The sequence below is a fragment of the Eleginops maclovinus genome, chromosome 22, assembly GCF_036324505.1.
Source record: "Eleginops maclovinus isolate JMC-PN-2008 ecotype Puerto Natales chromosome 22, JC_Emac_rtc_rv5, whole genome shotgun sequence".
Lineage (NCBI taxonomy): Eukaryota > Metazoa > Chordata > Actinopteri > Perciformes > Eleginopidae > Eleginops > Eleginops maclovinus.
The window spans coordinates 7342408-7363427 of record NC_086370.1 but is presented as its reverse complement, the minus strand read 5'-3'; the positions used below and the strand labels follow the sequence as shown (position 1 = coordinate 7363427).

The window sequence follows — 21020 nt, the reverse complement described above, 5'->3', positions numbered from 1 at the left end:
CATTATCAATTAACTGGCATTATTTTCTGGAATGATTGTATGGTCTCACTGTCAGTTATTATCCAACTGAATATGATATTCAAAAAAGTTAAGCAGAAAGCCTCATCATTTTAGAGATCTAAATTGTTGGCAATTACCTTTTGTTCATCTTTATAAGTCGACTGATTTGCAGCTATACTTTAATTATTGCATACCGTTACCGTCTCTATGACTTCTGTATGAAATACCTAAGACGTGCAGCACTTTGAGCAGATCACCAACCACATCCATTAAAGGGTAGAAGATCAGAAATAGTTGGCTTTTGAAATGGGGAATTCTCTTAGAGTAGCAAGATATTAAACAACTACACACTGGTGGGAGAAGAGCATTTACACATTAGGAAAAAAAAAAATCACCTGAAACCAAAACAAGAGCCATGGATGAATCGAGTCGTATTAATTAATTCAGACAAAACTGAAGGAAAGGTATTTTAAAACCAACCCCATCAGCAGACCATACAAAAACTATTGAATTAAACAAGTCAACCAACCAAGCAAGCTGTAAATAAAATAAACGGTGTAATCCAAAACGTTTGGTAGTCCTTTTGATTCAAGACCTTCAAATCACAACAAACAATCTGAAATCCTGTTTGAGATTATAAATAGAGAGAAAATAAGACACAGTTCTTGGTTTCCAAAAATATAATAAATTGAGAACGATGCAGCTTTCAGAAGACCAGTCTCATTACCTTCTCTCACACACACTCACACACAAGAAACTTCACGCCCACAAACAAGGGTTCAGTCCAGTTTCAGCGACAGCAGCAGGCTCATCGCTGTGCAGTGGAAGCATCCTGAACGTTGCCTTCAGAGACATCTTGGCAGTAAGACGTGAAATCAGGTCTAATTCATTTTGCATGTTAATCAAATGTCTGTGTCCAGCAAACACACACACGGGCTGTCCTCAATGCTAGTAGTCCATATTATTTGAACATGCAACGTAACAGTTTTAAATCTTTTAATTTCAGACAGTTAAATACAGGAAATCCAAGTCATGAATTCTTAGAATACATCCACCTCTCGTGCTCAAGGCTGGAAGGGCAGGACCAGGCCAAAGTGCAGCACCAACACACCGTCCTGTAGAAAAATGGAAACACGGAATGAGTCGCTTAAAAGTATTCCTGGCCTTCGACCATAATGGAACTTCTTAAAATGTGTTCCTCTGGCTTGTGTTTTGGGGGCTCACCTGCACTCCCTCCTCACCCACAAAGCTCTGAATGTCCTTGATTGACTGGAAGTGATCGAGGAGGTGATCTCCACAAACCACATCCACCTGCAGGACACACAGACACACCTTAGAGCGCTGCTGTAGAGATTCCATCAGAACCAAAAACCTTATGCGTCAAGACATTTCAGAGTGTGAATGTGTTTCAATGACTTGGCAAAAAGGTTTCAGGGCATTCAGTCAGACAAAAAATTCTGACTTTAGAAATGTGTCGGTTTTGACTAAACTACATCATCCAAGTCTGGGTTTAGACTCCAACTTTCAGGTGCTGCAACTGAAAATATGTTTTTCCAATTTTAGTCAACTTGTATATTCAATAATAAGCAGGTACGAGGCTTAGTTGTTTAAAAAGTGACATTTAAAAGTCAACAGTTGTACAACAGCGACTAAACAATGCAGCAGTCAAATGTTATGTCCAGCTCAAAGACGCTGAGTAACCCCATGTCACAAAGCTCCTTTTTGGTCTTATGTTTGAAGACCATCTGGTTCTTAGTCAGCGGAATTAAGAGTGAGTGAACTTTTCACCCCCAGTCAAGCATTCTCACTTAAGTTCAATACAACTATGCAACACTTCTGAAAAAGATCTTGGGTTGTGTGTTTTGCTTTCCCTATCGCTATTTTGGATCTGCTAAAAAGGAAAACACTTGGCAGCAAATAGCAATTCAAGGTAAGCGGCTGTGCCCTTGGCTAAAATAGACAGCGTCCAATCACTGGGAAGTCTTTCTCTGTCCGCTCCAGTTTTGTCCAGACGGAACAGGGTGCAGCACTGAGGACAGGAAATCAATGTAAGCTGCTAATCCTCTTCCACACGCTGCTAAATACTTGATTCACCTACACTTGTCTGAGTAACCTAACATTTCTGTTCCTCTGAATTTGGAGGAAAGGGGGACATTTTGATTGAACTTCTTTTTCAGCTGTCCTTGCCTCTTGAGACAGACATGTGGTATCAATGCACTTATGTGATAATAATCAGATTGAGCTTGTTCTTCAGGAGTGTCCTTTTTGATGTAGGCACCCTGCTGGGTTTTGACCTGAGCAGTTGACCGATTGCCGTAGCTGTATCCCTGAAGGTTGTATTACAAATGCACCACCACATCTCTCCTGCTACTCTTTAACAGTGACACAGGGTGCCATGTCTTTCAGTAAGGATGACCTCAACTACGAGCAGAGCTGTTATACCAGGAATAAGTGTACATAATCTCTGATACGTAAAAGGCACCCCCTCACTTACATCACATGACACGGTTCACCCTGCACGCCTACACTATGCTGTCCTGCTTCCAAGTCAGTGTCCCAGGATCAGTGTGGTTGTGTCACTTTCAGAGCTCATTAGCTGTGAACCTGGCACACTCACCTGGCATGCTGAGCTCAGCTCCATCCTCCTCCTGATGAAAACCTCCACGTGGCGCACAGTGGCCTCGCCCGAAACACGGAGGTACCGCCTCTCTAACGGCTAAACAGGGACAAAGTGTTCAGGGAATACATTATTTAACTGAGGCAAGTCATTTACAATAGAAAAAAATTATAAATGCTCTGACACGACAATTTTTCCATTAGGATGCAGTTACATGATAGCCCTAATGAATTGGCATGTGCTATCAAGTATTTCTCTTTCTTTCTGTTAAATCTTTAGAGTTATAATCTAACAACACCTTTCAAAAATATTAATAAGTTGTTACCTTATAATTATCGATGCCTTCTTCAGCCCTGAAATCAAAACAGGAGTCAATATAGAGTACAAACAACTCTTTGATAAAGAAAAACAAGCAGTCAATTAAAGAGAACGGGACCCTCTAGTGGCTGGTCTATGTTACTACACGTACAGGTTGTTTGAATCACTTCTGCGAACTGTTTAACTTTTTCCTCAAACCAGAAATATTTATTTCTAATCTTAAAGCATTAAATAAATACATTTTAAAAAATCCAACTAAAATAACGTGTTTGTTTTTAAATAGAGAAAGGAAGAAAAGTTTTTAAAAAAGGGGACAAGTAGTGTATGTACCAAATGTACAAAACCCAATAATGAGTCTACCATTTCGACCTGAGAATTGCAGTATTCTTAGCTGGGATTGAGCATACCGGCTCGTTGGCATGGCTTACAGAGAGCAGTGGCATTGTTAGTGTGAATATTACCAACTGTGCTTTTTATAATGCCTAATGTCTGCTGTGAAAATGCCTTTTGGTTACGCTTGTAAAAACAATCTTACTAGGAAACCGACACAAAATAGACCGTGTTTGCAGAGCGCATTGTTTTTGGCAGGTCAACATAATGCTGCGCAAAAACAAAACAAAAGGAGACAAATGTTCTTCCACTTGACTCTGTCTGAATGTCCCCGTGGCCCTCTCCCATCACCCCGACATCAAGTGTGGCTAAATAACCAATAACAGCATCTCACTAACAGACTGTAAAGGAAACCTCTGGAGCACGGAGTCGAAACACAATGAGAACACGGGAGAGCTCGACTTGATGGCAGACACTGAAGAATTGATTGGAAGTTACGGCCGGAGAATGGACAAAGACATTTGCTGCAGCTACAAAATGAGACAGCTCCTGCCTAACCAATTCTGAGGATCTCTCCAAATACCCAAATATTTATCTAGGTCTCAACAAAAATGTATTCAAGAGAAGAGAGAAAGTCGGACGACGGGATACAGTAGCACCCCGAGGTCACGTTCTTGAACTACGTGTAAAATAATATACAGCAGAATGTCTACTTATAACTAATAAAGTTGTTACTGTGACCAAACACTGTCCAGCACAGCAGTAAAGACCCTTACCCAACAAATTCCAGCAGCAGAGACACATTCAGCTCAGGAGGAATGGTGAACACAGACGGGGGAATGTTGTCTTTCTTCTGCCTCTTCAGGACAACAGGACACGGAGACATCATAACTGAATAAAAAGCCCAATTAGATTAACTGAATACTTCAAAAAGCTATTCACACAGAAGGGAAGGAAAGTCTAGAGCATTACACAGAATCACAATCTATCTAACCAAGCCTTCTGATTTTAACTTCTAAGTTTAAAAGAATGACCTGATGTTGGCACTTCCAGCCCCCTCTCCTTGTAGAATTTACACATTTGTTGTCTTTCGTCTGTGGAAACAGAGTTCAAAGAGATAAAGGATATGAAAACCATCAAAAGAAATGTGACTGCCCATGTACTGTTCTTACACTCCTCCAGGAAGGGAACCATTTTGTAAACAATATCCTGCAGTTGTCTGTCAGGCCTGCAGGAAAACAGAGAAAAAGTGTTCAATAAACAAACTGTTCTTACTACTTAAACTGAACAGAAACAGAAACACAACACTTTTGTTTTTGCATTTTCCATGTAGTGAAATCAAAGATCTGAGACTTTTTCTATGAGCACAAAAGTCCTATTTCTCTCAAATAGTGTTCACATGCGTCTTAATCTGTGTTAGTGAGGACTTCTCAGAATCAGAATAGCTCTAATTGTCCCACAGAGGGGAAGTACACCCAGGTACTTGCAGAATTTCACAATCTCTATGTCCACTCACCGGATGTTCACTGGTGTGTGTGTGTGTGGGGGTGGGGGGGGCGGGGGGAGTGTTGGCGCCATCTGAAATCCATCACCAGCTCCTTTGCAAAGATAATCCGTCCACCTCACAGGTGTGGCATATCAAGATGCTGATTGGACAGCATGATTATTGCACAGGTGTGCCTCAGGGAGGTCAGTTTTATCTCAGGAGACATTTTTGTTGTAGAAATGGGGGAGCATCCCAAAAATGCTCAATGGGTGACATGTCCGGTGAGTATGCAGGCCCATACAAGAACTGGGATGTGTTCAGCTTCCAGGAATTGTGTAAAGATCCTTGCAACATGGAAGAATGGCACAACGATGGGCCTCTGGATTTCGTCAAGGTATCTCTGTTCATTCAACATCCTATTATTAAAATGCACCTGTGTTCGTTGTCTATAACATATGCCTGCCCATATAATAACCCCACCGCCACCACGGGATACTTGATTCACAACGTTGACATCAGCGAACCACACACCCACATATGCCATACACACCATCTGCCATCTTCCCTGTACAGTTAAAACTTTGATTCATCTGTGAAGAGATCAACCTCTCCAAAGGGGTTTCTAACCGATTGTTGCATCAGCTGGCTGGCTGGCAGATGATCAGGTAAAGGTGCTGGATGTGGAGGTTTTGGGCTGGTGTTGTTATATGTGGTCTGCGGTTGTGGGGCCGGTTGGATGTACTGCCAAATTACCAGAAAAGCCTTAGGAGAAGGCTTACGGTAGAGAAATCAACATTACATTCACGAGCGACAGCTCTAGTGGACATTCCTGCAACCAGCATGCTGTGTGATAAAAGTGCACATTTCAGAGTGGCCTTTTACTGTGACCACCTTGAGGCACACCTGTAAAATACGCTGTCTAATCAGCTTCTTGATATGCCACACCTGTGAGGTGGACGGATTATCTAGGCAAAGGAAAATTGTTTACTGACAGATTTACACAAATTTGTGAAACTTTATTTGAGATAAATAGGCCTTCTGTTTCATTAGATTTCAGCTCATGAAAAATGGGAGCAAAAACAAGTGTTGCGTTTATATTTTTGTTCAGTGTAATTCCCTAAATTAAATCTGTAGTGTTATACACACCTTTGAACTTTTTTTGTAACCTTTTAATAATTTAAACTCCCAAACATTTGGTTGATGGACATATCGTACAGAAGGTAAAATAATTTAACTAATACATTTCATATTGACAGACCTACCTGATGTTGTACATGGGTTGTGTCTGGTGGACTACAATGCTGCATGTTGGACACCGGTTGTCGTAGAAGAAGTGCTTCACGATGCAGCTTTTGCAAACTTGAAGAAGATAAACATCAAAATAAAGTCAGGACAGTAGTTGTCACAGAGAGATTAATATGGACTTTTAAGGCTAAAATACATATTTAAGGCCCCGGCGCAACTGGCTGAGGCACCTGCACTGTATGCCGGCGACCCGGATTCGATTCCCGACCCGTGGTCCTTTCAGGATCCCACCCCGAATCTCTCTCCCACTTTCCTCTCCGATTAAAGTCAAAAGGCCCCCAAAAAATATTTTAAAAAATAAACTGCTCCACACTTGTTAAATCTGACATGCATATAGGATCATCAAGCCAGGAATGAGATATTGGTATAAGAATCCTGAAAGTGTATTCGTCTAGGATGCATCGCTATTGAACATCATTTCCTGTGCGTCTATCTGTATCCCAAATAGAGAAACGCTTATTAATGTAGAATGTATTAAATTAACAATTCCATGCCATGTGGAGCTCCTGCATCCTTTCAAGGTATTCGGAGGACTCCATAAACTAAAAAGCAGGCCTCTGATATAACTTGTTGTCACTCACATGTGTGCAGGCACTCAGTGATGGTGCTGGCATCGATGAGGAATCCGCTGCACAGGGCACAGCGGATATGTGGATAGAATTGATTGAGGGGAATCTTGGGCTGTGTTGAAGAAAAAACATTGTCACGTGTTGCAGCTTTAACAGACCTTTGCAGCTGCATTTGTTGCACGACCATACGCCTGCCCCCAAAAACTCTAATGAAAAGCAATAATAACTGAACATACCTCGTCCTCTGAATCGCTGTCTGATATGTTAGTTGTCCCACCATTACTCCAGCGAGCTTGTACAGGCAACATTCCCAACAGCTGTTTAAAACACTACGTTAACATACAATACAAACTCTGCTTCCTCTTTAAGATATGAGAAGAACGTTTAACTTAAATGTTGTTTTAAAATATCAAATAAGCTCAACACGTCGACGTTATATGGAGTTGCCTACGAAGTAAGCTATGCGTGGCTAGCCGGCTAACATTGAATACATTGAAATAAATGTGAAAATAGATTTTTACAACATACAGATTGGTTACTAATGTGACCTCAGTTACCTAGGTTAAACGCCCCGAATCTTGCTAATACCACAAAAGACAACTTCAATACGAAATAAAGCTACTTCTTAACTTCATATACTCCGGGTCGTCATTTACTCTCGCGCTACCGACTCTACTTAACCTAATCGCGCGTGATACAGAAACTGCAGCGGCAACATCAATGTCATTTCCGGTGTGGATCCTTAAAAAATAAATGAGCCGGAAACGCAATATTCCTCACAGAAGTAAATCTTTCTGCCAAAATACTCTTCTAGAAAGTCCAGTTACAATGTTATACTGACATTATTATTTAATCTGTATTTTTGCAAATACGCACAGGTCCCTAAACCCTCAAAAGCAACAGTTGAGAAAAACAAAAAGAAAATAAATGGATGAGGGACCTGAACCGGGATTTAAAACAAAGCATTTTAACAATAACAACAAAAAGGAAATATGTTTTTTGTTTTTTTTTCATATTCCAGAACATGTTGAACAAATTTATTTTGAAAAATCAATAACCTATTTCCGGAGATAGACACACGAGAACTACAGTTCTCCTGTGATCTTGCCAGCAGGGGTCGCTGAAAGCAGGACTATATATATATATATATGTATATAGTATAATATTTCCCATATGAGAATGTTTTGAGTAAACAAAAGAACATTCTTACAAAGCTGAATGAGAGGATTATTTCGATCTCTACGGTTAAAGTCACAGTGAATTTGATGTGAAATGTTGCAATGACATGCCCACCAGAGTAAGGACATCCCCTAACAGACACTCCCAGCATGTCTAAGCAGCAAAGACATTCCATCAGGACACATTTTAATTCATGCTGTTTATGAAAGAGGAGAAACTCGGCACCTTCTCAAGCATTATATTTTATACTCCAGCAGTTCAAACTCATCCTTTTGTTTTGGAGGTCATTGGCTCCAACAAGTTCAGTTGCAGTGCTGTTTACAGTTCATGAGTTCTTCGTGGATGTAAGGCTGTTATAGGTTAGGTGATGTGCGCTGACATGATTGATGATGACATGATGTTCACTTTTGAATGTACATTTTGGGTATTTATATAAGAAATATAAATGGCGTTTTCATTTTAAACACTCTTTAGCCCAAAAATGTGAAGGCAAACAGTAGGTGGACTGTAATTTAATTTATTCTCAAAAGTTTATTCCTCAAATTACATTTAAAAGGGTCCATTTAAGGGGCTTTAATGGAGGCGTTTCAGGTGTGGGAGAGAAACTTCCTCTGGCATCAACTTTGAGATGTTAGCATCTTTAGATCATTCAAATGCACTAAAATATATATAGGCCTAATACACTACAGGAAAGGGAAAACCCAAAAAGCATAATACCCCTTATTATTAACATTTCGACTTTTTACTTGAAATGCAGAACAAAACAATCATCTTCCTGCTAATCTTTTATTCGTTATGCCTGGCTCTAACATTCTTCCGTAAACCTGAGAGGTTTAAATGAATCTATCATCTCCATTTATGATAAATCTCTTAATCCTCTTACCATTCCCTCCATTAGGCATAATCAGGCAGTTTCTGCCCAGAACATTAAATGCTCAATCATATATAGGACATGTGGTTAAATATTTACTTTTAACAGATTTCTTTTTGAGGAAGTGCCAACTACTCTCCATCTGACGGATGTCTGTTGGAAAATAGAACTTACCACCTTTGTTGTGCTTTGGGGAGTAAAGGAGATGTCCTCCTCTTAATGTTAAGTGTGGCTTTTCAAGTCATGCAGTTAGATGATATCAATAATGCAAGATCTTAATCTTTGAAAACCTTTCAAGGTACATTTGTGTTATTTTGCAAATGCACTGATGTCATTATGAATAGGGGATTTCCTGACGTTCACTCAATGTGTGTAATAGTGTTGTGTTGTCTGTGTGTTGTAAATATTCTTGCAGTCATGCTAGCTGTTATAAAAGCCCAAAAACACCAGCAGCCAGGTTTCAGAATCAGTACTACTACTGCTATATATTATTCCAAGCATATCAGCACTCTTGTTTTTTTACTGAAATATTTTAAGTTCTGAAACAGAACATTCTAATCTCTTCAGCTTGTGTTAATCACACACCTTACTTCAAGCAATTAACCAAAAACCTATTTAAAATACACATTATTTTCGACACAAAGCAACCAGATGTGCAACATTTGCTAAGTCATTTCTGCAGCACTTTATTAGTAGCAGTCAGTAGGATTTATACTATCATAAACATCTGTACAAATGTAATTACATTCCATTCAATAGTTATTGAGAGATGAATTGATCAGTTTGGACCAGAGTGGTGGACCAACCAACCCTCAAATGTTACTGTGCTACCCAGGCTAAAGTACTTTTTTTTATACAGCACTTAATTAACTGTAGCAGTAAAGTAACCACACACAATAACCCATGTTTGAGTAATGTAAGGAGAGTTTTTATCAGGCACATATATGTATTGGTGGAAATCCTTCAGTCACATTAGCACAAAGTTATTAACGCCAACCCAAACCACCTAAAATTGTATAAACCTTTCAATATATTATAACAACAATATATAAATAAAAAGATTTAAGTGTCAACATGTAGCAAAACTAGAAAAAAAAGACTTGGATCCAAATGACCATATCAAAACACTGGTTATATTTTTCTTCTTGTAAAGTCAGAATATTCAAAAGCTTTTACAATTTACAGGGTACTTAATATATATTACATGGTACATACAGAGAAGGATGTTTATTGTGCACCTCACTCAAGAAACCAGCTTAAACAGGCTCTTCATATCAGTTCACTGTGTCTATTTATATCACTACAGTACAAAGCACTTACATCTGTCTCAAAGGCAACAGTGACATCCAATTCTTTGACAAATGACAGTAAAGTGTTTTCCATCACTGACAATAATGCAAGTCAGTAATAAAACACAACCATTCCCACAAGACATAAGTACATATGTGTTTACTTAGTGGTTGTCTTTAGCTTCTATCAAATCCTATATGATGCAATTGTCTTGCCATTTAAGGCTTCATTACCTTCACCCAGCTTGGCAATAGGGATGGAGCTTATTAACTGTGAGGCAATCAGAGGTTACAGCCAAAATAAACAAAACCCTCATTCTTTACAATTGTCCTCTTTTCTTAAAAGTTCTCTTTTTTTTCTCCTTTCATCACAAAGTCTGCATATGCCATCAAGTTTGGAGCAACAAAAAGCCAAGGGAGGTTTAGATATCTTCACAGCTGGTGTCCGTTGTTTGAATCTTCCTCTATCCAAGCTCCATTTCTTGTGGCTCTGCGTGTCATTTTTTGGGCAAAGTAAAAATGGGCAGACTTGGGTTTGTCAAACAAACATTTCTCAGAGGCAGAGCTGCTCTGGTGGCAGAAATAATATCTTTACTTTAGTTGAAAAAGTAACACTTCCTTCACACTCTGATGATGATGCCAATGATTTTTGGTGATGAAATGATGTAAATGGTAAATGCTGATACTCTTGGTGTCACATTATGCTGTAACATAATTGTATTTATCTCTTCCAAAGTTTCTTTGCATCAGATTATTACATCAATCTTAATTTGTTGACTAAACAATAATAAAGGCTAACAGTAGAATGTAGGACAACTTTGAAGAGCATTTGTGACGTCCTCTGAATTGAAAAGGAGCCTTTTGATGCCTGTAGGTTAGGGTGTACGTGTCATTGTTAGCTTGGCATTTAAAGGTACATTTTTTGTAGAGTTGTGTACTTACATTATCCATGATGTTTAAAACACTGCTAAAATCTAGAGAAATACGTAATTTCACCTGTATTGGCAATGTATCTTCTTTGTGCAAACATCAGTGTTGGGGTTTCTCCCAAAATCTTTTTTTCTATTTTTAGGCCACATTATTGTTCAGTCACTCCCAGGTGGAGCTGACTGCAGTGAAGGCAATGGTGGCGAAGACTACAACTCCCATGATTCCACATAACTTCCCTACACCACTTATTTTGTTTTGATTGAAAGACCCCTAGTGGCAAAAATACATACATATTGTGCATTTAAACAGAGCCAAAGAAAATGCAGGGCTCTTCTTCTAAATTGTCACTATTTCCCACAGAACAATCTACTATAGACTATATAGTTTACTATATAGAGTAAACTGGGACTTCATACACACATGATCAGTGTGACGGGTGTTTCTCTCATTTAGAGGATCTGCAGCTTTAAGGCACTTATGTTACTGGCGTTGTAGGCCTACGAATAATGGCAGGATCTAGGTTTAACAATTCACCTTAATCTGCTCATTTATATACCATATCAAGTATTGGCGGAGAATTATTACCATTACCACACCTGTGTTAGCGTTATAATCTCCGTCCACATCTTTCAAGCGTGTTGGCTCTGCACTTACGTTTAAATTCAGACAATTGTATCATTTCTACTTCCAGAGAAAGCTCTATCTAAAAATGTTTGCATTACTTAAACCACCATCTGTTGGATTGTGAAACAGCGCCCATCAGTAGTGACAGGTGTCAAGGGACTTGAGAGCGTAATGTGCTGCTGGACATCCGTCCCCCTGTCAGACCTCCAGGAGACTTTGGGGCCGCTCTTGAGGTTGTTGGGGGGGCAGGAGGCGACAAATGGGCTTGTTGCACATGGGGCAGACACTGCGGATCTCTAACCATTTCATCAGACACCTGAGGAAAGCAGATAGATGAGATACATTAATATTACCATATTTAATCATTTCAAAAGGAAGACAAAGGAAGTTACAGAGGTGGGTCTCAGTGGTTTCATGTTCAAAAAGGTCTTTATCTTTATCATGCTTCCTCTGTCGCAGCACCTCTTTTTACCCTCTGTCTGTAGTCTGTAACTAGCCAATAGAAGCGCGAGTGTCACGTAGTTGTATCCCTATTTAAATGGCCTGCAGACCATTCACATTCACAAAAACCTATATAACACACTGCATGAAAGGGAAAAACCAAAAAGCAAAATAAGCCCCTTTTAAGATAAAATTACCATGAAACCTTACCATGTTGATTAAGACATTTTTTCCTCACAAATGTTCAGTATTAATGTACTGTTTATATTAGTATATAACGGAGGTGTTATATAAGGCATGCGCCTGGTGAATTTTGGAGAAATCTTCAGATGCGAATAGAAAGAGTTAAGCACCTAAATATACATGAGGTGTATTTTGACCAGCGCATGAAAAAACATGTTTGCCTTCATCAACAGTCGGTAAGAGGACTGAACAAACAGACCTACAGGATCTGTTCACAGTTCAAAGATGCTGGTGACACAGGTGGAGAAAGACCAGTCTGAAAGCATTCTTGTCAGCGTTACACCTTCCCTGCAGGGTGAAAACCGGTCTCTGTTGCTTTAAGCATGCTCATGCTCAAACATGCAGCATAATATGTTGTCAGGAATTTAATCGACATTTTCAATAGAACAGCCTGAAAAACGTGCTCATTATATTTTTTTCCAATTTCAAGGCTTCGCTCAGAAAAAAAGGCATGAAGGGAAATTTTAGTCTGTTAATCTGGTTCCCCAAGATTTTTGCACATAATGTATTTTAGAAAATGTTAATTGATTTATTATAATGTTTTTTTAGGGGTTTAAAAAAGGAAAGCACAAACACCAATATGTAAAAAAGCCAAACTAAATAATCATGTTTGTTGTTTTTTGTTTTTGTCTTTTACAACTAGGACTTTCAAACACAATTTGCATGTTCACAAACATGGAGTCAGCTGTTAGATGAATACAAAGCAGGGGTGTAGAACTTACTTCTTGTGAAAAGCATGAGAACAGGGGCACACTCCCAGCTCGTCCCTGCTGCGGAACTCCTCTAAACATACTGCACATGTTTGCTGGAAAGGAGAAAAACAGTTCATAATCAACACCTAAATTTTTTTAGTTATAGGTAATATCCTAAAGAAAGCACTATCAGCATCATCAGTATACAGCATTTACAAAGTCTGAGCAGTAATGTTTTCTCAGCTGGTTCTACTGTAGGATTCTTTACATAAATAGTCACTAATAAAATTCTCCATGAATTAATTGCAACACATGTCCCCACTGCCATAACCCCTATTCGTCTTAATACTAAAAAGTATGTCTTTTCTCACAACAACACTTTCTGGAATTGACAATATTATTGTGTACTATCGAATCGGTGGTATGGGTCAGCCAGAAGAACTTTCACATGACTGTCAGAGCCACCTTTAATAATGTCCAGAATGAATATACAATATTGCATATTCAATATGCAAAAATACATTTATTTCCAATCTTAGTTTACTTATTTTTATCAACTTATCTTATCATATTCGGCACTGGCGTTAGGATTAGTTTTTGCTGCAGCATCTCTTTTCACCCTCTGTCGGAAACCAGAACCCAGTCTGCTCTGAATGGTTAGCTAGCCGGCTCTGTTGTGATTGGTCAGCGGCTTAGAGATGTCCCTCCCCTTCACGTACAATGTGTTTACTTGAGTGTTACTAGAGATGTCATTATGGAGTAAATCCTTGAATTATAGAGCTTTATTCTCACACTATTATTGGACAACATTGCCAATAGAAGTAACTGAGAAAGCATTTTGTTTTCACTATAGTTGAGCACAACATTTAATGTGCTTTATGAAACTTGCAGCAATCAACACATTTGAACTCAACTCTGTATTCAACTTACCCCAATAAGGCTCAGCTTTTTCCCAGCTCCTTTCAATACAACCTGTTAAAGAGAATGGGACTTGTGACGTAATACATATTTGACCAGATAAAAAAAAGCAGATTAAATTGTGTGTATTACAATTTAACTCAAACTGGATATAGTATGAACATATTACCTCATTGTAACCATACTGCTCTCTTGTACCTCTTCGCCTGAGTCTGTGAAGCACAAAAAAAGCTGTGATTTAGTCATAAAAATGATATTATGTGAATGACTCCCCACATCTGTAATCCTCACGACATGTCTCGTCATGCTGTAGGAATCAGCTGAGCGCCAAGCAGCTCTGGAATTCACACAATGCCAAATTCAAGTAACAGCCTGTGTATCTACGCTCACCGCAAGCAGGCTGTAAAACCCTCAAGAACGTGCCCTTGTAGAGGAATTCTGCCTCTAATTCAGTTTAGTTAGGTTTATTATAAATTGTTGAAAGCATGTAAAGAAAGCATTACAGATTCCAGGCAACTCTATATACATCTAGCTTTACAAAAAGCCTTTTTTTATTTGTTTGTTTTAGAAGTCGAACAAATCAACAAAGCATCACATCCTTAGCGAAGGTAACACTTGAACAGGATTTTCCAGAAATCCTTGAAGCTGACCGCAGATGATTAACTTCGAACAACAGACACTGCCTTTATCGTCTCCAAACCCAAAAGAGAATTGTGTTATCTCTCCAGGACTGAAACGCACAAATATACATTATGGATTGCCATAAAATAACTGAATTTGCCTTGAGTGTGATTAAATATTTAAACTACGTCACAGAAACAATCAAATTGAATGAGCTGAGACTAATGTTGAGTTCCTCCCCAGCATAACCCCTAGCAAACATGTTCTACTCCTTTTCATTTCTCACCCTTTCCAGTACAATAACTCAAGTAATGTACTTAAGTACGTTTCAACCTATTTGTACTTTACTTGAACATTTCCATTTAAAACTACTTTATACTTCTGCCCTATGACATTTCAGAAGAGAATTTCACCCCTACGGTTTTATAATGCTCACAGTCACTAGGTATTTTGTACATGTGAGAGATATGGTATAATGCAGTACAGTATTATACTATTCTACACAGTATTTCAAGTATCCAGTATCTATGTAGTTTTAGTAGTTCAATTGGTCCCCATCAACAAACTCCATATCTACTAAATGCTTTTACAAGTTTAAAAACAATATAATATAATAACCATACTAAAAAATACTGTGGAGAAAATCCATTCTGTACTTTACAAGTACTTTAACTTTTGATACTTGAAGTACATTTAGCTAATTATTTATAGTATTCAGAAATGGGGCGTTGTGGAGAATGAGTACTTTTACTTTTTGTATAATGTTATGCTAATGGATTTCTTCTTTTACTAAAGTAACATTTTGAAATCAAGAATTTCACTTGTAATGGAGAAACCATAGAATTTGTACTTTTACTTAGATAAAGGATCTGAGAACTTCTTCTGATCTGAACACTGCCTCTTTATCAACCATTTTCTACTCCCTTCATCAAAAAATAATGCTCTACTTCTGTGTTAATCTGGAAAACAAAAACAAAAATTATATAATTGTTATGCATTTAAATCTGCTGATTAGTAACCCAATAAAAACGGCTCTGTAAATCATTATGGGCCACAAGCTTAACTTTGGGAAAGACTGCACTATGTTTTACATGGAGAAGTGTCTGCACTGAGTGTATTTCATTGAAATATGAAAACCCTGTAAAAAGTGTTGATCCTTGCTGTGCCCATGGAGAAATAATATCAGCTAAATTTTATGCAGAGTGCCGTTATGCCCTCACAGGGTTGTTCAAAGAAAAATACTAAATATAACTAACTATTTAAAAGTAGTTGAGGCAGGGTGAGGGAAAACTAAACCCAACACAAGAGTAGCTGAGAAGAGTTCACCAGAAAATCACTTCTGGTCACAGGTTAATGATCGGTGACGCTTTGAGAGGAATTTTCCTTCAAGGCAAATTTCCCTGCAGGTTTGACAGACTGTGTAGTTAAACCAGAATGATGTTTTGCATTAGAAATGGATGAATTTCACTGAATGATGATTTTAAGGAACAAGCTAACACTTCTCATGTAATTAAGTAGATTATTCGGTCACAGTCACATTCTGTGGATCCTGTTCAGGAGCTCTAAGCCAACCTTGTCTGTTGTGTTGTACCTGAACAAGTAGCAGCAGAAGATGAGTGTAAGCATGAGGATGAAGAGGCCGATTCCCAGGATAATGATGTAGACATTGAGCGGCAGGTGGAAGAGCTCTTCAGAGGGCATCTTGCAGTAGGGGTCGTCACACAGACACCCTGAGAGGATAGGACACATGAGAAAAAGATTACAGAAATGAAAGAGGAATAAAAGAAATCACATACATAAAACATAAAGCAAAAGGAGGAAGAGATGATATAACAGCAGCAGATGATTTCCATATTGCCTCAGATTTGTATTTTTGTCAAAGTGAAAGTCTCTGAAAGAGCATTTAAAAAAGGCATTTTGAGCTAGCCATTACATATGTATTTGTACCAGTAAAAATATGAATTCATGCACAAAAACATTGTGGAGGCAATCTTCCTACAGATAGTGAACTAATAACAATTTTTACAATAAAATACTATTTATCAAACTGCATCTATCAACCTTGAAACCTTGAAACCTTGAACATATATAATATAGTGTGACATCATTCTAGTCCAAACCAACTCAAGCTTGTCTCCACACAAAGAAAAAGGCACTCATTAGTCATGGCACTAATGGTAGTAGCACTGCAAATATATATTAATGTGGTCAAAGGCATTTGGAAAATACATCAAAAGGACATTTTTTTGTCATGAATAGCCGCAGTTAACAAAGCAGCAGTCAGTTTATTCACGTGTAAGGAATGTAGCCTACATCATGTGGCATTTAGAAACTCAGCAGAAATGACAAAGAAAAATTTTTACATATGGCATTTAAAGAATGTGGATCCATTTGAAAGCAATGAGAGGTTTAGCTATGTTTGTGTGTCTGTTTGAATAATGTATGCAGAAATGGTTTGTGAGATTTTGAGTACGTTGGTGTGTTTCCCTGTTTAATTTCTTTGTGGATGATCTGATTATTGGACTTGTTCTTTTCTGTACTCAGTTCTCAATCTGAAAGCTGATTTTTCATTGTGGAATTGAGTATTGCAGAACAACCTTTAAGATGGCAATCTTAATATTGACACACAAAGAACTGTCCCCTGATAGATAGTGGGACAACTTCATGTCTGTATTATCATACAGTAAACACTTTCACTCTTAGTGGAGCATAGGTCGTCCAAAAATTCTCTTCACTTTTATCTTTGTTTGTAGCATTAAGTCAATGCTTTGCAAGCCACGAGTAAGTGTCAAGTCTTTCAATGTCAAGTCAATACAGGAAAGTCCTAAATCAAGTCCCAAGGCCTAAAATCTGAGTTTCGAATTGTCAATTAGTCGTTTTGCATTCTGCAAATGCATTTTCTGTTAGGCACAACTTAATAACGTACAAGAAATAAATTGATTTGGGGAACTGTTCTTCAATGCAATATTTTTTTAGTGCAGGTGTAAAGTATTTTCAAGTCAAAACCTCAGAACTCAAGTTGAGTTGTAAGTTTTATGATTGAGTCGAAGTCATCAAATATGAGACTCGAGCCCAAACCTCTGCTTGCCAGTTTGTTTCAATTGCCCAAACTCTTCTCCTAGACAAAGGTGCCCCATCATATATCACACTGACTGTGTACGCCTCCTATTACGAGGATGTGGTATACAGATCTGTGTAAGTTGACACTATTTTATTTATCTTATTTGCACCATGTATGTTGAGTTGTTGGAGGAGCATGGGATATAAGATTTTCGTTGCCAACATATACTGTACGTTGTATGTGCTGTGCATATGACCAATAAAACCTTGAAACCTTGTAAGCCCTGGCACATATGCAACACACTGTAACGGCTAAGCCTCGTATTTCAAATCGCAATGTAATACTACTTAGAAGATGACATGATTCTTGAGCTGCACAAAGACAGCTCTATCACTGGAAGAATTTTGGTGATTGTGTCTACTTTTGCTCACTATCATCCTAATGCTCAGTGGCGGCACTAGGAAAGAAAACCTACACATTTACAAAGTTAATAGATCGCACAGCAAAATGACTTCTCCAGCAGGGCAAAGCATTCTTGACTTAGCGTCACACAGGAATGTGTTCCACTTCTGGGACCGCGTTCTGGACTAAAGAGTAGGTAGGTACTAACTGGAGTTTAGGCTTAGGAAGAAAGACGTTTTTTTAGCCTGAGGGGCTTGACATGCCAGTTTTCATTCCACATGATGCGTGGCAGCCTTTAACCACAGCAGTTAGCTATTTCTTAAGGTCAAGTGGCACATTTCATACCATTGAGGTGACCCCTTGGTTCAAAAGTCATTTCTTAATGGACAGGGGTCACGTCAGGACCTTGCAGTACTCAGTTGTACGGGGGGGGGGGGTTGATTTGACTGAATGAGGAAGCAGCTGTAATCTTAGCACGATGTTGGTAAATCATTGATAGTCGACTGCTAAAAAGGTAGACTGGATAGGGCTGTGCCTGAGTACTGTTTAACTGAAACAGAAATGTTGGTTTTACACTGTAGGTGTGAACTGGAAACTACTGAGAAAACACATCATTTAAAAAAAAAGAGATTTTTAGTAATGTGTAAATGTTTGCTAGTACACATGTTATTTAAACTATTCCCAGTTTACCTTACAGCATTTTTATGAGCAAGCTAACATTAGCTTTGTTAGTAAGTTGACAGTTACACCTGGCAGTCTCCTGATGTATGTATGTGATTTGTTACCTGGATGTAACTCAATAGAATACAATGACCAAAGTAGGATACCAGCAAAGGAACCAAACTACCTTAGCAAGTGCTAGCTAGTCATGATGTAGCTAAAGCTAGCCAGTTATTGTAAGCTAGTGATGCAGACTGAGCAGCACTATCTTAACAGGTAGCAGAATGACAATGAGGCCTCTGTTTCAGACAAAACGTTGAATCAAAACCAGCAGTAACATATCAAGCAGTTGACTGTGGTCAAGCAAGCGGCATTAGCTCAGCAACATTAGCAGTAAACAGAAATGTCCAGTATGTCATCGGAGCGGCAACATGAATGCAGGACATTCCTAAGAGATGAGGCACTATAACCAGGGTTAGTTAGCCATCAATGTCTCCATCCCCTGCATACGGAGCGAGCTTGAAAGGACATCTCAGTAACACCAGAGGGTGTAAAACCATCTCAAGGTGGTCAAGGGAAAAAGAGAACCCAGGGACAGGTGTGTAATGGATGCTAACAGCTAGATATGGGATGACAGCAAGTATCCGTCTGATAGACCATATAGATGTAAGACTCATTTTTACTTTCTTCCACACAATTAAGGTATTGAAAGATTGTCTTCTTAACATTCCTATGTACCATTCCCAAACTAACTAAAACCCATTACCCCTTCTGCTAATGAGGAGGGGGCGGGATTTATGTCCTGTACTGCAGGCAGCCACAAGGAGGTGATTAAGACGTTTTGGCTTTAATTTAAATTAAATGTCATGTTGTCTATCTCTACAGTGTATTGGGTAAACAAACAGCGTAGCCTGTTGGAAGCTGAGGCGCAAACAAAGTAACATTTGTTTATCTGGCTAGGGCCTCTGTTAAAGTTTTCAATTTCAATCTCCAATTAGTAAGCAGTTACATTATTACTAGGCCAAAGCTGTGCAAACTGCTCAAAGACACTTACCATTACACCACTGGACAGGATGCATGAAATATGTAAATGTTCGGTTGGCAAACCCAGAAAATCTTTGAGGTTGTGACCTCTCCAATATGACCAAGTCTGGTTTCCACAAAACACAAGCTTTGTACCACCAGCACCTTCTAAGTTCAGACTACTTTAACCCTGTCCTACTAAGTCCTTCTGTTCAGGAGTAAGCAGATCTGATAAGAGACTCCCAGTTTCTCAAGAAGACATTACTCAAAATTGAACCTCATTTGACCCTTAGTGTGCAGTGATGATGAAGTGTGCAGCCACTGTAAGACAAAGACAACAATCTTGTAGATGAACCTATCAGCATTATGGATAAAAAGACACCAATATGAGGAAATATACTCCAAATCACATTCAGCACTCTGGTTATGTACCTCTGGTCATAGGCGCAGTCCCAGGTTTTCTGTTTAGCCTCCTGTTCAAAACATTGTCACGAGGCTCTCCCTCCCTTCCTCCTCTCCTTTTTCTCTTCTCCCTTCCTTTCTTCTCTCTCCTCTGTCCTGTCTTCTTGAGATCCCCACCTCGCTTTCTTCCTCTCTGGCTGTGAAAACCCTGCCGAGTCTAATTATAGAGAGACAAAGGGAAGGACATGGATGGATTTCCCGGCAGCACGGCCAGCCAAGCAGGCGAGCAGAGAGGCAGGCAGGCAGCCTCAGTGTTCCTGTGGAAGGCAGAGTCTCATCCCTTTCCCTGCCTTTCTGCTCTGAACAAAGCACACAGGGAGGTAAACAACACAGGAACACAACGGGCTGATGTTAATTCAGACCCAGACTCTCCTGTCTTCTCCTGTATTTGCTTCTCACATTGACTCTCCTCCTCTTGCCTTCCTTCTCTCTCTTCTCCACTTCTCTACAGCCCTCAGTTTGTAAACAGATCCCTGCTCATGTGATTCGCTGTCTGCATCACAGCTCTGCTTTCACCGCCCCCTCCTTCCTTCTTCCTCCCTCCCACTTTCCTCCCTCCCTGCCTGTCTGTCTGCCTGCCTGCCCTCCCTTTACCTCTCGCCCCTCTGGGTTTTTTCCTTCCACCCCCCTAGTGCTTCCTTTGCAGCTGCAAGCTATTATTGAAGTGGCAGATGTGGAAACTGTCAAAGTGAGAGGCTGCGATATGATAGGTATTAGATTTGATTGATTCCATGCCATTTGTAGAATTGGTTTACCAAGATTAGTTTATACAAACTCTTCCTTTGATTATACAAATGATTACCTTAACTGACTTAGATGGGGAACTAGGCCTTTACTAACAAGAGTAAAACAAAACCTGGGCAAAGCAGGAAACTGTACCCAGGTGCACAAACCTCCTTAAGTTTTGAAGAGGCCCTCTTGTGCTTTTTGGGTTTTCCCTTTCCAGTAGTGCGTTAAATATGTTTTCGTGCTTGTAAAT

General features: G+C 39.1%; 2 protein-coding genes across 5 annotated transcripts; both read right to left on the bottom strand.

The window, feature by feature from the left end:
• Positions 1 to 982: 982 nt before the first annotated feature.
• On the bottom strand, positions 983 to 7347 carry pcgf6 (polycomb group ring finger 6). 3 transcript variants are annotated; one of them, XM_063875076.1, is made up of 10 exons: positions 7183 to 7347; positions 6862 to 6942; positions 6638 to 6737; positions 6014 to 6110; positions 4300 to 4493; positions 4042 to 4156; positions 2943 to 2970; positions 2618 to 2716; positions 1225 to 1311; positions 983 to 1115 (listed from the first exon to the last, which is right to left on the bottom strand). In XM_063875076.1, the coding sequence occupies exons 2-10, from the start codon at positions 6931 to 6933 to the stop codon at positions 1065 to 1067; spliced, it is 843 nt and encodes a 280-aa protein (XP_063731146.1). In that variant the 5' UTR covers positions 6934 to 6942; positions 7183 to 7347; the 3' UTR covers positions 983 to 1064. The 3 variants fall into 3 exon arrangements, with proteins under 3 accessions (XP_063731146.1, XP_063731147.1, XP_063731145.1); XM_063875077.1 differs by having other exon boundaries at positions 4300 to 4359; positions 4438 to 4493; positions 6862 to 7343; XM_063875075.1 differs by having other exon boundaries at positions 6862 to 7345.
• Positions 7348 to 9345: 1998 nt separating this feature from the next.
• LOC134858803 (RING finger protein 122-like) lies at positions 9346 to 20522 on the bottom strand. Of its 2 annotated transcripts, XM_063874937.1 has the most exons (7): positions 20012 to 20522; positions 19611 to 19900; positions 16025 to 16163; positions 13982 to 14024; positions 13825 to 13866; positions 12925 to 13007; positions 9346 to 11834 (listed from the first exon to the last, which is right to left on the bottom strand). In XM_063874937.1, exons 2-7 carry the CDS (start codon positions 19633 to 19635, stop codon positions 11717 to 11719), a joined length of 450 nt encoding a protein of 149 aa, XP_063731007.1. In that variant the 5' UTR covers positions 19636 to 19900; positions 20012 to 20522; the 3' UTR covers positions 9346 to 11716. The 2 variants fall into 2 exon arrangements, with proteins under 2 accessions (XP_063731007.1, XP_063731008.1); XM_063874938.1 differs by lacking the exon at positions 19611 to 19900 and having other exon boundaries at positions 20012 to 20520.
• Between the last annotated feature and the right edge of the window lie 498 nt (positions 20523 to 21020).

Bases quoted from the DNA above. Each gene is read 5' to 3' on its own strand.
- pcgf6 (XM_063875076.1), bottom strand. From the start codon at position 6,933: ATGTTGCCTGTACAAGCTCGCTGGAGTAATGGTGGGACAACTAACATA. The intron at 6,738-6,861 runs GTATGTTCAGTT...TCTTCAACACAG, and splicing joins ACAGCGATTCAGAGGACGAG to CCCAAGATTCCCCTCAATCA. The intron at 2,971-4,041 runs GTAAGGGTCTTT...TTTTGATTTCAG, and splicing joins CTGCTGCTGGAATTTGTTGG to GGCTGAAGAAGGCATCGATA.
- LOC134858803 (XM_063874937.1), bottom strand. From the start codon at position 19,635: ATGCATCCTGTCCAGTGGTGTAATG. The intron at 16,164-19,610 runs GTAAGTGTCTTT...CTATCCTCTCAG, and splicing joins TCCTGTCCAGTGGTGTAATG to GGTGTCTGTGTGACGACCCC. The intron at 14,025-16,024 runs GTACAACACAAC...TGTGCTTCACAG, and splicing joins TTCTGCTGCTACTTGTTCAG to ACTCAGGCGAAGAGGTACAA.